General features: G+C 44.6%; 1 protein-coding gene and 1 pseudogene across 5 annotated transcripts; one reads left to right on the forward strand and one right to left on the reverse strand.

Moving 5' to 3' along the window:
• Nucleotides 1–290: 290 nt before the first annotated feature.
• LOC140264590 (DNA-directed RNA polymerase I subunit RPA49-like) lies at nucleotides 291–9,339 on the reverse strand (annotated as a pseudogene).
• Nucleotides 8,577–20,006, forward strand: LOC140264030 (transcription factor TFIIIB component B'' homolog). 5 transcript variants are annotated; one of them, XR_011905989.1, is made up of 8 exons: nucleotides 8,577–8,715; nucleotides 11,198–11,588; nucleotides 12,806–12,922; nucleotides 13,305–13,341; nucleotides 15,215–15,285; nucleotides 16,281–16,467; nucleotides 18,801–18,999; nucleotides 19,582–20,006. XR_011905989.1 is itself a non-coding variant. In XM_072359459.1 (6 exons), exons 2-5 carry the CDS (start codon nucleotides 11,355–11,357, stop codon nucleotides 15,262–15,264), a joined length of 438 nt encoding a protein of 145 aa, XP_072215560.1. In that variant the 5' UTR covers nucleotides 8,577–8,715; nucleotides 11,198–11,354; the 3' UTR covers nucleotides 15,265–15,285; nucleotides 15,555–16,268. The 5 variants fall into 5 exon arrangements, 1 of the variants encoding a protein (XP_072215560.1); XR_011905990.1 differs by lacking the exon at nucleotides 16,281–16,467; XR_011905988.1 differs by lacking the exons at nucleotides 18,801–18,999; nucleotides 19,582–20,006 and adding an exon at nucleotides 17,351–18,308.
• Nucleotides 20,007–20,230: the final 224 nt, after the last annotated feature.

Below are 20,230 nucleotides of genomic sequence, written 5' to 3' on the forward strand. Positions count from 1 at the left end.
GTGCTTCCTGGCCTGTGGGAGGTCCAGCTGAGAGATGCAGAGCATTCTTGCCTTGGGGCAAGCTCCTGGTGGAGTGCTGGGACAGCTCTCAGGGAACTGCATGGTCACCATCCTCAGGGTAACCTCCAAGATCTCTGCATTTGTGTCACAAAGGGGTAAAACCCGCCTGAAGTACGCAGTCAGCACAGCACCTACAATTCCTAACAACATGATTTTGTTCTGGCACATTGTGTACATCTTTCTCCCCTCACAGACAGGAGGAAAGACAAAGGGTTGATACATTTTCTAAATACGTAAGAAAGGTAAACAGTTTAATGAAATAACAGCTGTTCCCGTCAGCACAGAGACTTCAACAGGGCTGTGCCATGATGCTGGAAAGCCAAATCCAACAGGCAAATGCATCCCCATGATGCTGTGTGTGCAGAACAACTGTTGAGAACAGAACTGTTTCACCCCTGCTCACACCTCCCAGATTCTCAGTTCATCTTTTTGCGCTTCCTCTGGCTCCCTGATGCTTTCTGCACAGGCAAGGGGAGAGAAAGGGTGCCAAGCTTGTGATTTTGATCCTTCTCAAGTCCTGGCATCCCCTTTGCCTTGGAGACCTTCAACCGCATGGCCCTTGCAATGTCCATCAACCTGGAAAACAACAGAGAAACGTTGTGTTAGTGGGGTAGAGTGGTCTCCTGGGAAAGACACTGCAGAAATGAGCAATAGCTTTTTCACCTCAGGAGGGAAGCTAGGAGGCAGAAGCAAGCAGGATGTCTGCTCTGCATCCCAACACAACCACCAGAACGCAAACTGGAAGTATTTAAATACTACAAGGCAGGGAGCCTTGCTGGAAAGGCTAGAACACTACCAAACTGGACACGAGCACCCCAGAGAGTACTATAAACCCACGGTGCCTTACTCAGTGTACAGCAATCTTGGAGAAAAAAAAAGCAAGCAGCCCGTATTTCCAACAGAATCCTATACCACGAGTGACAGGATGGAAAGAACCTAGTACAGAGAGCAGCTCCTCTTAACTGCTGAAATACAGCAGTCCTAGATGTAAACACATTTTGGATGAGATTGGTACTGAGCAGGGCTTGATCAAGATGGCACCAGCCAGAACACACCTGGAGACTTGTCAAACACAGAATGAAGCATGTTTGAGCAAACGCAGCAAGGAAATGAAAGTCCTGCCTCATCTGGGGCCATGAGAACACACCTCAGAATCCTCTCAGCTGACATTACGTCTTTAAAAGAAAAACAGATTCAGATGGCAAGAGATATCTGGTGCTATTCAAACAAACCTCCCACCATAAGCAATGATCATTCCATGGCTAAATCAAGAGCCTCGCAGCCATATCCCTCATCTTTGTTTTTCCAACATGTTGCTGCTTCTCCCACTTTTTTCTTATCACCACGCTACAATCTATGCTCCCAGCTCCAGTAGAGCACTTAAAAGCAAAAACTTTGGTGTTTGTTGCAGAAAAAGAGCATGTCTTTTATTGAAAAGCTTACTTCCAAAGCAATAAAATTTTAAAAAGGTGGGAAACCAACATTAGATTATACTGTTAATGCCACTATTAGTCAACAAAGAGCAGAACTGGAGGCAAAGCCCAGAAATCTTTACATCAAATCTGACTACAGAGCTCACAAAACCAAGGGCTGGTAACAGCCCCGATAACTTCCAGTTATCCCAGAATCTTGATATTAAATCCTTCTAGGAGAAGCCCCAACATATCTGTTTCTAGTTTTCCAGTTACAGTCAGATACAAATCTGTACTTGCATCCAGACTGGTACCTAGCTGACACCAGATCTCTGCTGAAAGAAGGGATTCAGTGAGGAGCAACATGACTTAGCAGGCAAGATACAGCACTGGGTAGCACCTGGATAGGTTTTCTGCCATTTTGATGCTGCCTGACTCAAGTTTTTCCACTTTCAGATGGACAAAAAGCCTCACAGTGCACCTGAGCAGGTTTGTGAAAAGCACTCTTTCAAAGCTTTGACACATAGAACTACCCCATTAGACGTAGCAGGGCTTGAATATAAAACTTCAACACACTCAGAGTCTAACTGCAACATAGGGAACTCACAGCGGGTATCACTGTATTATTTGGGCACAGAAGAGGCTCCAGAGCCCTCTTCCCCAGGGACTGCTTGCACGAGGACCACAGGCATCTTAACAGGCATAAGCAAACATGACTCACCTACTTTCGTGGAGCTTCAAGTCATTCTGCAGGACAGTGAGGTCAACTTGGAAGTTTTTAATGTGCAGAGCCAGTGCAATGACATATGCTGCAATTTTAGTCTTCAGCGACGCAGAGATTAAATTCTGAACACTGAACAGCAAGTGTGAGAACAGATGAAAAGCAGAGAGTTAGCAAACCCAAAACACAACCACCCACCAGGTGCAGACAGAACTGGAGCCCCAGTTAGCTATGACAAGCATTTCCGAGACATGAAGAAAGAGCTTTAAAAACACAGGTCCCTGATCACAGAGGCCTCAAGGTCTTCCTCAACAACTGCCTATGTTTCTGTTCAAAAGTGCAGGTCTCTGGAGATGTTTACAGGTTTATAGACTTGACTGAATCACTGTCTACAAATACTTCTGTCTCTGTGGCACACTGGCAAGATGACAGCGAGGTGAAGCTGATCTGAAGGTACTCACTGCAGCCATACACAACACACAGAGCAGGTCTGAAAGCATTTATTTTTACTGTTCACCTCTGGTCTGAGTCTTTATAAACAAATGCACCCTTGATGGCCCACACGGATTCAACCTCTCTGTTAACCTCCAGTTCACAGCAAACAGCAGATAGATGATGGCTGAGCAATGGCAGTTATGCTACGCAGAGGCTGTTGGATTCTTGAGAAAAGGCACTGTAGCAGCAATTACAAATCTTCTCCCTCTTGCTGATCAAGTCAGCCTGGTGAGCCTGGCTAAATTCACAGGTACAGGCTTGTTTAAGCACACATGACTCTGCCTCTCCCAGTTATGTTTCTGACTTCCATTATTCATGGATGAACATCAGCCATAACAGAATATTTTACCTGGCCTGGCCTGCTACTCAAGAGAAGCTTCTGCTGTTCCCGTTTTGGTGCAGTGCTATTTGATAATGACTCTGTGGCCCTTCAAGCTGTTTTCTACATCCTCTGAACATCAATAACATCAAAGCAATCACAGTTCCTTACCCGCCATTGTTGTAGGTCAGTGAAGTGAAGTTCTTCATAAGCTTCCTGCTAATGATGTGGGGGCATTCAGGACCCATTGGATCTAGAATAAAAAGGGGTTTCACAGTGAGCACCAAGACTGGCTATTTTCACATCCATTTCAAGCCTCCTAGACTAACTCTTGTTGGATGACCCCAGCGTCTCCACCAATGCAAAAAGATATTTACAGACAGATTTACCTTCCTCACCCATCTTACCAGTCACTGAAAAGGCTAACGTTGGAATTTTTGTAAGAAACAGAAACACAAGGTCTGTGAAATACAGCAAGTCCTGAAAACTTCAATCCAAACATTTGTGCACTGCTTTTGAGAAAAGCAGTTCCTGCCACTTTATAAGAAACATTCTGAAGACTGTCATCCACACACTGAGATACTAAGAAAAGTCTGACACAAAGACAGCACAAAAACACCTAAAGATTGCATTGTGTACTGCATGCCTCTTGCAGCTAAAAAATGGAGGCTAGATGAGGAAGAGCACTGATAGTTTCCTGCCTCCTGGCTTAGGAGTAAAGCTTGACGATATAAAATGTTTTCAGGTACAGAAACCATGAACTGTCTGTAAGCAAAAAAGGAATCTCAAACTCAGATGTAAACTATTTTATCTCCTACAAATAGGATCTCACTGCAGGACCCTGATGTATGACAGTTAGAAAAGGACTGAAGAGAATGACACACGTATATCCCAGTAGGTGAAGATCTAAAACTCCACAATGGCATGGAAATGCTGAACCTCATCATGAAACAAGCTGAACTGTAACTGCTGCATGTAGCCATTTATCAAACAGGTAACTCTGGGAAGCTTCATTGTTTGCTATTATGGTAACTACAAACCAAGTCCCAGCAGGCAGCTGAAAAGGGTAAGAGTTGAAAATTGTCTTACGCTTCTTCTTGATTATTTTCAGGAAGCTGAACTTAATAAGGATGTCCAGGAACCAGAGGCATCGAGCTTTGCGGTCCCTGCTCTTCTTATCAGCAGGCAGGAATTTCAGCTCTTCTAAGACAAAGGAGCAATGGCTGAAGAGGAAAGAGGGAACATGAAGACCAGAGAATATCATAACGTATCATAGTATCATAGTATCATATCATAGTATCATAGTATCATAGTATCCTGCGAGTTGGAAGGGACCTTAGAGATCATCGAGTCCAACTCCCGGGATTCGAGCCCTCTGTGTAGCAGAGCAGCACTTCTACCCCCTGCTCCACAGGGGATATTCGAACCCGGGCCCCCTGGTGTTGCAAACGGGAATTCTACCGCTGCGCCACCGGGGCACATAGTATCATAGTATCCTGCGAGTTGGAAGGGACCCTAGAGATCATCGAGTCCAACTCCCGGGTTTCGAGCCCCTTGTGTAGCGAAGCGGCACTTCTACCCCCTGCGCCACAAGGGGGATTCGAACCCGGGCCCTTCGGTGCCACAAGCAGCACTTTATACCAATGCGCCACCAGGGGCACACGATTAGGACTAGCTGGTTACAGCTGCCATCCTGCCTGTAAGAAGAACCACGATTTCATAATGCCAGCCTTAGCTATTAAAAGGCTGCCTGTGGAAGTATTACCTTTTCTCTTCTGTTTTCTTGGCAATTTCCTCTGGAGTGATGTTAATAAAGGCTGCTGCTGGACCCTGCAATGCTTCATACTCTGCTGGAGACAGAACTGGATGGACTTTAAAGAAAAGAACATGGTTCTTTCTGGTTCTGAATAGCTCACAGTGAGATATGGTCTGTCAGCTCTTGCTATGGGAGGTGTGAGATAGGGAAGTGGGGAAAAAATTATAAATTAGCAGAAAGTAACAACAGAACTTGTTGTAACCAAACCAAGTGTCTCTGAGGTACAGTGGCTCAAACACAAATAATTTCTCATATACTCCTGACATCACTGCTATTCTTAGCTGAACAGCTCCCAACAGGCAGGCATAGTACCCCTGTCTTTGTAGGGAGGAAGAATACAGAACTGGGAACCCCAAAGCCTCAACATACTAACTTCCTGCTATCAGCTTTTGGTTTGTGAGGGGAGAAGGCTCAACCCTGCTGTCACATGCCCAGCAGCACTTTCTCCACATGCCAGACTGCCAACAGGAAAGTTTACAGGCACCAGAAACCACACGGTCACTGAAAAAGATACTGTCGTCAAACTTGTAAACATGTTCTGGTTTGTCAGCATCCTCATGACATGGTGGTAGGAAAATGGACGTGTTCTGTTCATCGTCTTGGGCCACATCCTGGATCAAAGCTTTGGAGGGAAGAAGGAAAGAAGAGAGTATTTGGACCGTGCAGACAAAGCCACAAAGAGTGGACTTCTAGAACACCACCAAAAATGGGCAGAGATGGACAGTGATAACACAGTTTTTCCTAGCGAAATAATAAAGCAGTTCCTTTTCCAATAAAAAGTTTGGCAAGGTCCCCAACACGTGCCCATCTCAGCAGTTAAACCAACCTCCTCCCTTCTTACTCAAGGAAAACACCCTTCTTCTTCCCACCATGTTTGGCAAGGAAAAAACAGGAAAATGGTAATTTTGATTGCCTTCCTCAACATCTCAGACAACATTCTTACCTGTTACCCCCTTTGCATCTATAACATCTGCTGCTGCTTTTGTCACAGCTGTATTGAGAATATCATTGCCCACTGCATTCATTCGCCGAGAGTTCAGAGCTCGCTTCTGCTTGCTGGTACCAAATGCCTCAATGCACAAATCCACCTGTGTATAACACAGAAGCAACGACAACACACTGAACTCAAGACACTTTGCATGCAGGAAGAATACCCAGATAACCACTGCTTGTTCTACAGGTACGTTTTTAAAGTAATTCCAAACATAACGCTGGGTACAAACAAAGCATATGACAAAGAAATGCAAAAGGGCATGTTTTACCTGGGACTGTAGACAAGTCTAAAGTATTTAGGAACATACTGCTAAGCTAAACACTAACAACATGCTGTCTCAAAAACCATCAGTGCATAGAAAGAATGCTGACCCTGCACAAGTTTGTCCTGCAACAAATCAAACATCTCAGTTTCAGACAAGTATTTACCACTGTCTGCTGGATAACTACAGCACATTATGATATCAGGTTTCAACCTTACCTTTTCCCTGTAGGATTTATTCTGATAATCCCTTGTGTCATCAGGAATTAAATTATCTACAAAAGAATAAAAATTAGTATGCTTGGCTTGCAGCAGGCAGGAAAGTGCATGTACTGGGTACCCCTCTAATCAATTACAGAAGGGCTAGGTACACCACTTCAGGGTCTTCTCTACAGGATTTTGTTAATAGAATACGTTGAATGTGAAAGATTATGTACCTAAAATAAAGAGGGACAATTTTTGCTACAAAATCTAAAAGCATAATGCACAGGTTGCAGCAATACTAAGCTCCTGTTGCCTAAAAAAGAAAACAGTTCCTTAAAGATCATATTCTCAGGATTATTTCCACTAGATTCAGTAATAAAAAGCAGTTCTGCTGGGGAAAAGCTGTTTTCTTTTTCAGTGAACGATTCAGTCTACTAACTTGATTATTTCCAAGCTTCCCTCAGCAGGAGAAGGGCTGCAATTATCCTAAGCAGTGACAACTTTATTTCTAACTCTGGTATTTCCACCCTCCCACACCCGAGCTCTCTGCTTAACTCTTCCCCTGACTATCAGCTGTGATTCTGCTTCATTCTCCCTTTTTTCATTCCATACTGCTCCCCAGGCGTGGACAGAGTGATGTATCCTCCTTCCCTCATTCTAAGGCAGCACAGCAGAAATAAGAGTAGGAGGAAACAGGGCAATGCTGTCAGTAGCCAATTAGTCAGTTTTGAATGCATACATATTTCCAAGACATTGTGACCTCGGCACCAGGGTTAAATACAGAACTGTCCTACCTGACAGTAAAGGTTGCATGTTGAATATTTCAGCATTATAGACTTCCATTTGCCCAGAATCCTTGTTTAAACACCAAGAAAATACCTGGGGAGAACAAGTGCAAATGATAACCATTGACAGTCTCAGAGCTGAGAAAAATTAACTTGAAATCTATAGAACAGGTTAATTTGTAGCAAGTTATTTTTCATTTCACACTTCAGAGGAGCAAACCCAAATAGTTTGTGCTGCTCCTCACCACAGAATCATAGATCAGACTCATAGAATCCTTAGAGTTGGACCTTTAAGCATCATCCAGTTTGTATTTGGAGAGAAAAATTTAATAATATCATGACCCCGTCAAAAGAACCAGCACAAGGACATTAAATGGCTGGAAGCACCTCGTCTTAACAGTTTCTGCAATTCTGTTTACTCTACGTTGTGTCACCCCACTTCTACTTTAAGTAACCCCCGTGGTCAGAGTAGACATAAACCACGAGCAAACGCTGCAGGACAAATGTAGCGCGTTCACGGGGCACAGCACTCACTAACAGGAGCCTGACACACACACCAAATGTACTTCAGAGCTCTGTAGGTTAGCTATGACAAAGTAAGATGATTTTACACTTGGTTTCCACTTATACAAGAGGTTCTTCTACCAGAGGATGGGAACGATCCCCCATGCAAAATAGTTCTTAGGAATTCATGGGAGCTGCCTCGAGGCTACAAAGGTCACCTTCTAAAACCAGCACGTGTGAAAACTGGTGATTTCACCAAGGCTTCCCATTACAGCACGAGGCACAGACAAGTTATTAATTCATACAGCACCTCCGGACTGTGGCCCAGAAGTTCAATGCTGACCAACGACCCCCTGGTTTCCTGGATACTGATCTGGACAGCTAAGAAGGAATAATGCTGTTGTCCCCAGGTTTCAGCCACGTGCAGACACCTTCTCACTCTTCTCCAGCAGATCTAAACTCCACTTATGTGTAAGATCACAGCTCCCGAGGAAGCAGCGTGCAAAATGGTGCGGCTGCCAGATGACATCAACTGCCCAAATCCTCCTCATTCGCACCACGGCCTCAATGGGAACTCACCAGTCACCTTGACAGAAGGCTACAAGGCCATTTCATTTGCGCAGTTCCTCTGCTTTCACCTTCTTGTCTCTCGCACAGTGTGGCCAGCTCCCCATACCTGCACAGGGAGCTGCATTTCATGGCTCCGCTGCTGAAGTTATTCCCCACGTATGAAAGCCTTTCAGCTTCTGAAACCTGGCAGACAAAGAACCATGACTTGAAGCGCGCATGGTTTGAAAGCGCACGTTTTCCTGCACGTCCTTCAGTGACACGAAGCTGAGCGCTGCCACAAGCCGCCCATTGGCTAGCGCCACGCCGCGATGCCGCCGCTTCCGGCGGGCGCTCCGAGAGTGCGTCACTTCCGCTCGTCGCCACGAGTGCGTCACTTCCGGGCGACGCGGCGGGTTCGGTGCGCGCTGGGCCCGCGGTCGGAACTCGGCCCGGTCGGAACTCGGCCCGGTCGGAACTCGGCCCGGTGGGCCTCCCGTGGGCTGCCGCCGTCTGTCCCGGCCCCGCCGCCCGCCTTGCTGTCCCGGCGCTGAAGGAGGAGCCTGGAGCGGGGCTCGTCGGGCCTGTAACGGCGGCGGTGCGTAAGACCGGCCCCCTGGGGGAGGGGCGCAGCGCGGGCTGGGCCGTGAGGGTCTCCCGGCGGGCTGCCTGGGCGGTAAGGGAGCCGCCCGCACACAGCAGCCCTTCCTGCCCATAGAGGCGGTCCAGGCACGGCCCGGATACCCGAGTCACCCCGAGGGGCACGCAGCAGAGCGGGCCCTCCTGCCTCACCTTTGTGCCGGTACCGCGTTGCTCGTCGTAGCCGGGCTGTGCAGGACGGGACTTGGGTGGGGGGGTGCCGACTGCGCTGCTGACTCTGACTCAGCCCCGCCTGCTGTGCCTTGCTAAGGGCGTGAGGCATCTGTTAGGCCCAGCCTGCAGCTGGTGGCTTGTCTCGTGCTGGCAAACCGTGTGGTGGATAACACAGTCTGCTGCTGCAGCGCTGTGCTGTAAGCGTGTCTGATACAGGCACTGTAACAGTCTGTGTCGGCACTGATGTCTGTGTCAAGCCCAGAACGCTTGGAGCTGACCAGACGTGCTTCATTTCTTCCTCCGCCCTTTAAGAATTGCTCAGGGGTTTCATTCAGCACCCACGCTTGAAAATTGTGGCAATTGTCGTTTAATGAAATGTTTTCATTTCCCATCATTGTGCGTACTGCATAGGTCGCTCTGAAAGTAATGCCTCCTGTTTATTCCTGTGCAAACTACAACAGATGGATCACTTGGTAGAGCATAATGCTCCATTACCACGCGCCGTTTTTCAGCATGGTAACCACCATTAGCAATGCATTCTCATTGGTGACGAGCGAGGGCCTGCGTACCACCCTCATATAAATCTGCACCAGCAGAGGTGACATCTGTCACCACTGCAGAAACACGGCATCCACCACCTCACCGTGCTCACATCTACTCTTTGTGCTCCACAAGAGTTCAGCAACTATTGATGAATGTCGTTGGGTGCTGTTTTTTCTGTGTGGAGGAATTCAGCAACTCATTTCTGCTTCATACGCTCTTCCACGTCAGATGCCACCAAGAAGATCAAGCTGCCAGAATTGAGGTGGCTCAAATTGACTTGGACTGGCAGAATAAGGGCGAACTATTTCTAGCTCGATGGGCCCATGAGACCTCGGGCCATCAAGGAAGAGGGAGAGAAAAAGAGTCCCCGAGAACCAGGGGGCCTACTGTAATCTCTAGGCGACAGGCTGGAACGTTGCTGATAGAGGGAGACGGCAGGGATGGAGCGCTCCAAAAGTGATAGATAGAGCGAAAAGAAGGACCTTCCAGCCTGGGAGCGAGATTATATACGTGTCCTCCTCCGGTGATTCGTCTCTGGCCGCGTCGTCCCCTGGGATATGTAGTTCTCCTCCAAGAGCTGAGTACTCAGGATGCTGCCATTCCACAGAACTGGAGCATGAACCTTCCACACTTCCGCATACCCTCTGTTGTACTTCTGTATGCCATTAACAACTACACTTTCTTTTACCACCAAAACAGTTTGCCACTATTTGTACCCTCAGTTAATGATTCATACTGCACATGATGTCATGATGTAGAATATTGACAGCAACAGCACAAAACCATGATACACCTGAACCATACCAGAGGCGTGCAGAAATCCCTGCACCCTTTACTCTGTTTGCAGCTTCATAAAATGAACAGCCAGCACTCTCACCAGCCTACCCCGGAGTCCACTGTGGTCTGAGTAACAGTTCCAGACTTTAAAAGGAGAGCTTTAAAGATACCCATGCTGGGGACAGTGGGATTATGAGAGTTATCCAAACAAACTGTGCTGGAAGTGTCCTTTAAAAATACCCATGCTGGGGACAATGGGATTATGAGAGTTATCCAAACAAACTGTGCTGGAAGTGTCCTCTGTACTTGGTTTCATCTCTCTATCAGTTGACAATGCAAGCTCTTCTAAGGGTGAAATTTGGAATAATTTTTCTTGCTTAGAGCAATTGCGACCATCGCTTTGGGGATGGAAGCGGTAGCTAATTCAAAGGGATTGTGTTCTAAGAAACGGGAGCTGATAATTAATGATCATCTAACAGTTCTGGTTTCTAGGCATTAGTAAGATGAACTAAAATCTCATAGTTTGGGTTCTGTACTGTGCTTTTAGCAAAGGAGAAACTAGAGAAGTTCCCATGATTTACAAAGTTTGCAAGCTTCACCTATCTCAAAGTGAAAGTGAATTTGTTTGTTTCTAATAATTCCATATATTGCAGATTTCATACTGCAGCTTCTCAGCTCTCTGAAACTGCTTACTCCATGCTTAAGATCAGTACTTTTGTGCACATGTGAAGATTTGGTTTCCGGATGGAGTAATACCCGAATGCATTTTTGCCAGCGTGTTGCAGGAAGTAACAGGACTGTATTCTTGATCACAGTGCTCCTTTTCTTCTTTTCTGTTCATTGAGTTGGTTTTTACTTGTGGTGTCTCTTTTAATGTTTTGGATTGTATTAGACTTGATTGATATTTTTAGTATACTCATGTTATGTGCTCTTGCTTTGTGTTCTAGGAGACAACCTAGGAGGTCATCAAAACAGACAGCACTACCAAAACATGGACTGGAGCTGAGAACTGATCCATCTTCTGCTTCCGAATGCGAGGCCAGTTACTGTGAGAAGGGGAATCGAAGACAAGAAGTGAAATCAAGTGTTGCTAGAGGCAAAAGCATGAAAACTGCCCACAGAAAGAAACCTGTGAAGGAGCAGAGAAGTTCAAAAACAAGCAGCCTGGTGACCCTCCGGGCTTCTCAAGAAGATGAGGAGGAAGCAGATGACTTTGAGCCTGTTGATGAAGATGAATGTTTTGCTGAAGAGGAAGTAAACAAAGCACCAGTGTTTGTTCCAGTAGGTCTTAGATCTCCTAAACCTATTCCTGTTCAGATAGAGGAGACGATGCAAGAGGTATAATGTAGCTGCGTTCTGTGTCCATGTTTGTTTTGTTTCTTCAAACAGAAGCTTTTATTCCAATTGCAATTGCTAGTACTTGTTTAGTTTGTTAAGAGTAGTGCTGACAGTAGCAAGGATGTTTACTTGACACATGTACTTGATTTCAGATGAATGTACATCAGCCTGGGATCCAAACACTGTTATGAACTATCAGCAGGTCTGCAGGGTGCTCACCAGGTAATTAATCTGGGACTGGATTTAGGCACAGTCTGATGTGCTTACTGCATGTTTTGAGGCCTAGGGTGGAGCAAATGGAGCATTTCAGTTCTACATTTGAATGTCAGGGAATGAGAGAGATTACCAGTACAGTTTCTGGTTTCTCCGCAGGTTTGTCCTCCTTTGTTCTTGTGATATACTTCCTGTAACATAAAACTTAAGTAATGGGTTAAGTTTAAACATGTGTCTGTTACAAGATACAGCCCTGTATCTCTTTAGTTTAGGCTGTAGAGTTTGACACAGCAGTGGAATCCACTCCTTCCCTGTGCTCCAATGTAACCCTTCCACAGGCTGGAGGTATTTCAAGGAAGATCCTGCTCTGTCTGGTGCGGGCAGATCCAAAGCCTGTGGTCCTTACATTTTGGCAATTATTTTTTCAAAAGCTGTTTTTGGCCTCTCCCATGAACTGCTTTTATAGTTAAGCCTGGAGTAAAGGCCTAGTGTTTAATTGTGGTTTAGACTAGAATTAGAACTCTAAGAATGTAACAAGACTGAGTATCATCTCAATTGAACAAACACTGGAGTGGAAATTGCTCCCAGCTCTCCTTTTGGTTTACTACTAGTAGTTCTCTTCCTCTTTTCTCCTGTTGAAATCCTTCTTATTTACATAAACTAATCATACAGTTTCTTGCTCTGAATGACAGTGAGAGAATTTAAAGCAGAAAAAATGATAAAATCAACAAAATCCGTTTGAGTTAAATAACCAGCTCAAAAGGTCTCAGCTGGATAATGTAGATTTTCTGATTCTTCTAGTTGGTTACAAGCAGCACTGCCAGTTCTTCCTCCAGTTGCTTCCCTCTTTAACCTGCAGTATTGTTTAGTACTTGATTTGTGGAGGGATTCCATGAGATGTTCAATGTCTGCTAAGCATGTAGTTTATTAGGAAAAAATAAAGTATTTGTCAGATTTTCTACGAGGGCTGATGAACTGAAATGCTTTCAAACCAATTTTTACAGCTGGATATATCTCTGAATATCCCTGATGTGCCGGTGGCTACTAATGTAGAAGGTCTTTCTTGTGTGTCTGTCCAGCCAGTCATACAGGAGGAGGAAAAAGGAAACACCTTACCAGCTGTAAGAATGCCTCTTTGTTTTTGACATCTTATTCAGCATTGCCATCTACTTTGGGAACCATCTCTCAGGAACTATTGATAATTACGTTCTTTCCCCTTTGGGAGCCAGTTGATGAAGGAGACAGATTCCCACTGTGTCCTCACCATGTCTCCTTCCTTTTCTCTCTCTTATTTTATAGCAGATACAAAGCTCTGGCCTCTGACTGGTTTCCAGGCCTGCTTGTGACACTATAGATATGGAAAACTGTAACATTTTGTCAGCTCCTACTATGTATTTTAAAGCCAGGGCGACCTCTGGGCTGAGAATTCACCAGGATGCATTACATTAAAATTGCAGACTGATTTTTATGTAAATACCTGATATGTTTTTCTTTTTGCTTAAGGAAGCAACTGAGCATGAAAATCCAGAAGCGGACAAAGGTAGATATGCAATTCTCTTGTTTGTGTCTTCTCCATTAACATGCTACCAATTTGTGGTTACTCTTGGAGAGAATTTCAAAATTCATGTATTTTAGAAAAAAAAATGCTCATGAGGTGCTGGATTCTTTCATGTTTTTTTGAACAGGCTTAAACTATCTACATTCTTCTGTTCTCTATCAAGTAGATGGACCAAGCATTGCAAAGTTTTGTTTCTTTGAGTTGGAATGTGCATTTTCTGAGTCCTATTCTGTAGCTATCTGTACTGGGAGAAGAGAAAACTTTACAAACCGTAGAATCATAGAATGGCTTGGCTGGAAAGAATCTTAAACATTATCTAGTTCCAACCCCCAGCTTACAGCTTACTTGACGTGTTGTGAAGTGATAATAAAGTGGCCAGAGTCTAAGCTTTGTCCTCTGTATGTAAGGTCCCTAACTCAGCTCTGACCAGAAGAAAGTACTGTTTCCATAGGAGATATGTGTCCAACCCTTACAGAACTATTGCTTTTCAGAACTGCTTTCACTTAGGAGTTTAATTACATTCTCAGTCTTTGTAAGGAGCACTTGATATTGCCTGGGCTACGGTTTTGGTTGAGGGAGGTGAAATCTACTGTCTTGCTTTGGTTTATTTCGGTACGATAATTTTGGAGGATGGAAATGCTTAGTTTTGTATGACCAGTTAGTTAGGAAACAGAAGTTTAAACAGGGATATAGTTCAGTGCTACGGGTTATGGATATCTGCATTTAAACACTTTCTCCCTTTCCATTCTTGGTGGCTTGGTTGGTTATGAGATGCAGTGGGATAAAGTAAGATGGAAAAGCTCATGGATTGAGATGTAGACAGAGAGATCGTTTTACAAGACAGAAAGTTTATTTTATTGCTAACTAAAAGTAGAGTTGAGTGGTGAGAAGCAGGGAAGACTAAAACACCTCGTCCCCACCACACTTCCCCATCCTGACCTTTCCCACATTCAGCTTGACACCTTCACTCCTGACTCCCCTTTCCCCATGCTGCTCATGAACAGAAGAAGCAGGAGCTGCAGTCAGCCCATCATACTGTACCTCCACCACACGTTCCTCCTCGTGGTTTTCCACTGGTCTAGTATGGGATCTTTCCCACGGGATACAATCCTTCACAACTCTTCAGCGTAAGCCTTCTCCACCATATGTCCTCCAGACTGTGGTTCCTTCAGGGGGTGAAAGGGCCCATATACCTATTGGGCCATGGATATATTTTGCATCTTTAGTTTTGCAGTGGTTGATACCATTCTAGCATAAAGAATTACCTGATTTTTTCCTGAGGGGGGTTCATTCACTCTCCCTTGAGACCTCCAGCATTGCTTGATACCAGCATACTTGCAGTTGCTGTGGAATGGCTGAATTGCAGTGACTTGTTTTCTCAGTGCAACCTGTAGATGTGTCATTTTAGAACAGGGTGCAGAAAAGACTGTGCTCATACTGGAGTGGCAGAAACAGTAGGAGGAGGCAGCTTGCAATGGAGGATTCCTTCTCTTAGCAAAGAACTTCTACCATAGAAGGATGGGTGTGTTGCAGAGCTGGGTGCTTCTCTTTGACACTTGGTTGTTTTGTAATGGTTGGTGGAACTTACATTCCTAGAGCAATTTGTTATGTGAGTCATCAGTGACAGAGTTGTGCACTGGGAAATATCAATTTATTTCAAGAGATCATCCATGCAGACAGTGAGCTGCATATGAATTACATATTACTCTGGTTGGTCTGGTATCCTTCAACCTGGAATGCCTTGAAGGAAAAGCTGAGAAAACACAATTTTAGGTTTTATGTCTCTTTGGAGTCTGACATGCTTTCTTTCTTTTGTGGAGTTCTTTGTCAAGCTTACCGTGTTGCTTTATTTCAGATATTTCCATAATGAAACAAATGCTAAGGATTGTCAGCAGCAACACATAAGCAGCAGAGAAGAGACTTCAGGTATAATGCACACTATATATTTTAAGTGAGCAAAAAAGTTGTGTATCTTACAGTGATGCAAAGATTAATTAAAAGAAAAAAAAGAAAATGTGTTGTTATGATTAAATAATCTACTTAATGAACAAACAAAAGGACTGATAGCTTAGTGTCATTCCCCACTCTTGCTTCTTATTTAAATTTCATTATTGCAAACTAGACTTGGAAACCTTTCAGATGACTCCTTGAGCTTAGATATCAATAGAAGGGAAGTTCTTGCTCTTTTCTCTCAGCAGTGAACGCCTGCTTATTACCTCTGCCGTGTTCAGCATTTGTTAGAGCTCTTTGTGGCACTGACTCACATACCCCTCAAAACCTGAAGGTGGTAGAGGGAGAAAGCCCGTGTATTTTTCCAGCAGCTTAGTGAGCTGTAGTGGCTCCTGAAATGTTGAAGTGAATGCCAGCAGCAGTGAATGTGAGCGGCTGGGCTGGACTGTGCAAGTGTAGAGCAAGAGGAAGAGGAGAATGGGAGGTGATAATTGAAGAAAACACACTTTTCAGCTGCAAATCATTTAAAAGTAATGCAGGGCGCATTAATTTTAAAATAAACAACAGAACAACACCACCACAAAGAAAACGCACAGAAATAAAGCAACAGCAGAATTCTGTCACTTAAAGAAGTAACTCTGAATACCTCACAGCAATATATAGAGACAGAGGGGCATCTGGCAACCACGGCTACACAGATTCGATTAAACAGCACGTCTTACACCTGACTGAAAAGCTTCATCCCTGCTAGGCATTCTTAATATTGTTTCTTCTGGGGGATAATAAGGGTTCTACTGCAGTGCAAGAGCTCCAGAGTGATATGTATCTTGTCTCAGAAGAAAGCAAGGATGTTGTGTGAAGGATATTCCCAGTGCCTTCTTTCATGGAGATCTGCATGCTCATTGCTCGATGTGGGGAACTTGAATAACAGATTTCTGTTACGTTTTTATTTCCCTGGAAAATGATGGTAGTGAATGATGATCGCAGATGTCCGGAGGAAGAACAGACATTCCTTTTAACATTGGTGGAAATCCTTGCTGACTCAGGAGGGTTCGATACATCTGCTTTGCAGGAACAGACCTCAGAACCATTACTACCAGCACCGATACTTATCAGCCCAGTGACATCTGGTGGAACCAGCTTGAATGAAGTGGAGAGGTAAATACTTTGTTTTTGACTTTAAATGTACATTAGAGTAGGAGTATTCCTCAATGCAAGGTAACTGAATTACTTCAACATTACGGTTGGAATGAAATCTGTTCAGCTTGGGAAGAAGGGGGGAAACATCAAAGGAAAATATTCTGAAGTACAGTAAGTGTTGCAATTCTTTAAAGAGTCCTGCTATACCTATGTAAGTTCTCAGGTAAAAAGAGCAGGTGTGATGCTCCAGCAGTGCAGAGGGCTTTGCCCTTGTACAAGAACTTCTGGTAGGTAAATTTAAACTTGTAAATGCAAATTGAAACTAACCTAAATGCATGGTACAGCACAGTTTAATGCTTGTCGTTATCCCGAGTGGTCCTGTCTGCAACTAACTTGTGCTGTAACACAGTTCACCTTTTATTCTGTGTTGGTCTTTTAAAAAGTACATGCGCTGTTTAATCAGTCTCTGAAGAAATCAACAGAAGGAAAGCAGAATCTCGACAGTACAGTTTTCAATCAGCTGAGCCTTTGGAGGGTTTGGAGATGTACTTCTTGGTTCCGAAGTGAACTTGAAAGAGAGATGGTGGAATTGTAAGCAGCTGGATGACTTCACTAAGCTCTGTTGTGTGCTGTAAAGATTGGGGGTGCGGCTGTACAACTAAATTTCTCCAGCTCTTTCCATACAATGTCTGTGAGATTTTACAGACTTTAAAAGTAGATTGTGAATTCTTTAGTCTTAGCGGTGGTTTTGAAAAACAAAATGACAAAAAACTGAAGAGAAAAAAAAAAAAAAAGCCCTCATCTTTTAAGCCATTTTAATATTATGCTCATTTTTTGACTACAGTGCTATCAATGAAAGGGAATCGCTGAAGTTCTTTAATGACTCTCAACTCTTTTACAGGTAATCCTTTCCAAATGAAAGGGGCTTCAACAAATAGAAATGTTCTTACTGCTGCCCTGCTGCCTGAGCCTATTACAGCAGTAGATGAGAGAAGCCAGTGTGAAACTTGAGAGAATTCAGGGAAAGCATCGTTTCACAATGTAGCGTCCAGTCAAGAGGAGGTGATGTGCAGGTTAACCTCCAGCAGGAAAACAGAAATAGGTGAACAAGGAAAAGTGGGAGATAAACATGAAGCAGCACAGTTGGAATGCACAGAAAGCCAAACAGAATCTTCTAAAGCTCCATTACTCAGGTACTGACAGAATGTTTCTGTCAGCCTGTTCTGTTAGATGTTTTTTCCACATTGAGTCATTGATATCCTCTTTCCAGTTAGTACTACTAGAGCAGCACTGCCCTCCTCTGTGACCTGTAAGAATTATAGGTCTGTCCTCAGAAATTGAAAAGGATTAAACTGTCTCCTTTGAAATTTGGAGTGTTTTAGACATTAAATAGGCAGATTGACCAAGGGATGATGCTACTGATGTACGATCTGTTTAGGCACTGACAGATGCCTCTTCTGATACAGACATCCGTGAGGCTGTAAGACAGACTTGGGGTCATTGTTTTTCCTAGCTCAGTCTAATGCTTAGATATGCACCCATCCATTTGTTACGATTTTCGGCCTCCTGCCAATAAGATTTGGGTTTGATGCAGTACTCGCCATGTTTCTACAAGTACTAATTTTGTCTTTTCCCCGTGGGACTTTCTAGCCTGACAGCTCAGAGGATATTGCTCTTATCTGTCCATCCAGCTATCTGAATTATGTTTTCTTGTTTTAATATACCATTCTACAGTATTTAAATGCTTTAGTTTCTTCTCTCTGTTGTACTTGTGCACACTGTTTCTGACTGTTATTTGTATCTGGTATATCTGCAGCAGCTGGGAAACGATGAATTGAAATAAAGAATCCTTGCTTTGATACAGTTTGTACCTCCTCTATCCTTACTTCATTGCTGTGCCTTCTGATGTTACATTATGTTTATATTATATGATGTTATATTGTGTTTCCCCACTGATGACGTGACGTGTGCTCTTCTGAGTTCTTCCTGCAGGTCTGTGTCTCTGTTCCTCTCAGAAACCGTTCTGAGCATCTGGTAGTTACAGGCTCTAGTTCAGAGACGAGTCACATATTCTTGTTCTCAAGGGTGGAGGTTGTTCAGTGTTCCTTTAACGCTTCATAAACTCCCATGTGCCAGAATAGTCAGTAACACAGAATCCTGGGATCACTTCTTGTTTTTTTCCTTGAGAGTCTTCAAGCATTTCTGAGGTGTGTGTTTGCTGTAGCATGAACTGGATTCCTGTAATACTATTTACATATCACTTTTATGGATCGATTCTATGACGTTCTTACTGTACTTGTTTTGAGCAGGAGTAGATGAAAACCATTGGGATTTTTATCTTTAATTTGCAGAAAAAGCAGTTCTGAACTTGCAGAAGAAATGCAAAGGAGGAGAGGAGAGATCCCAAACCCACAGATGGGGACCACAAAGCAAAGTCTGAAGGAAACAACTCCCTCTAATAAGGATGATGGGGAATCTTGTTCCTTTCCCTCTAGAAGCACATCGTCATTTGTGGAGTATGACAACGTAGCTGCTGATGCTGTAGTTATGGTATGTTTGCTTCTGAATGTCTTTGCATTTCTGAGCTGTGAGAAACAAGGAATTAGTCGCTTCCAGGTGAGCAGGGGGGCATGCTGTGTTCAGGTTCTGAGAGACTGATCTGCTGCAGGGAATGGTTTCTGACTGGTGAATGTCTAGGAAACTTAAAAGGGAAACAGAGCAGCCTTCTCTGTGCACGTCTATCTATGAGCATTTTGGGTTCTCGGGAAGTTGTGGCCCATTTTTCTACTTGTGCAGAAGTTGTACAAGGTTTGTATGTCCCTTCAAGACCGAGTTGAAGCTGTGGGGGCTGCTGCTGATCACTGTGCTTGTGTGTGTAGGTACAAGATGGTTGTCCTGTGAAGTGTTATGACTTTGGATTGCCTTGTTGCAATAGTTCTGTTTAAACTGACACCCACAGCAATATGTGAAGTCAAACAAAAGGGAACGAGCGCTGCCCAGTACGCAGTCCATCTCAAAATCTTGATCAGCTTTTGCTGCAGAAATATTCCTGGTGTCAGCAGAGGATGAGAGAGGAATCTACTCGTTTTCCTTTTTCCAGGGATTCCCAATTATTTTAATATACTTTTATAGGCGCTTCCCGACTGAGCCCTGGGACTGCAAACATCTCTCAGCAAGAACCACGTTTGTGCTGTCAACGTTGTCTCAGCTGGAACCAGGACAAATTCTGCATTGAAAACAAAGGGGTCAGATGCTGCTGCTGCTTCTTTCTGCACGTAGGTGTGTGTGTCTGCAGGGATGTCCTTTGTTGCACTTATTCAGAGCAGCGCAAACAGCTGAATCTAACCACAGTGAGCTTGCTTGAAGGATTTGCTACTTGGAGGCAGCTGTATTTGAACCATTTTCCTCGTGTTTCAGGTCTGCTTGCTCGGAAGAGCTGTGCGCCGGGATCTGGACGGGACTCGTGCCGGCTGTCTAATGGCCGCCGTGCTTTCTGTTTGCAAGGAAGCTGTCGCGTCCTGTACGTGTAAATGCTGTCAATAAAGTCTGTTCTCCGACCTGCGTCCGTCCCGCTCTGTCTCCCTTTCCTCGCGCGGGTGCCGGCCCGGCCCCTCCGTGCATTGGCTGCGTTGGGGGGAGTGCTGTGCCCGGTGCCGTGCCGCTGTGTGCTGCCGTGCCGCCGTGCCGCCGGGCTCCCCCCTCTAGCAGGTAGGCTGGGCCGTGCCGCCCGGCTCCCCTCCGGCCGCCTTAGCGCCCGAGCGCTGCTCCTCGGCGTCCCCGA

This window comes from Excalfactoria chinensis, chromosome Z (assembly GCF_039878825.1).
Source record: "Excalfactoria chinensis isolate bCotChi1 chromosome Z, bCotChi1.hap2, whole genome shotgun sequence".
Classification (NCBI taxonomy): Eukaryota; Metazoa; Chordata; class Aves; order Galliformes; family Phasianidae; genus Excalfactoria; species Excalfactoria chinensis.

Excerpts from the sequence above, each read along its gene's own strand:
- LOC140264030 (XM_072359459.1), top strand. The coding sequence starts at position 11,355 with ATGAAAACTGCCCACAGAAAGAAACCTGTGAAGGAGCAGAGAAGTTCA. Across the intron at positions 11,589-12,805 it reads TAGAGGAGACGATGCAAGAG|CTGGATATATCTCTGAATAT; the intron begins GTATAATGTAGC and ends CAATTTTTACAG. Across the intron at positions 13,342-15,214 it reads AAATCCAGAAGCGGACAAAG|ATATTTCCATAATGAAACAA; the intron begins GTAGATATGCAA and ends GCTTTATTTCAG.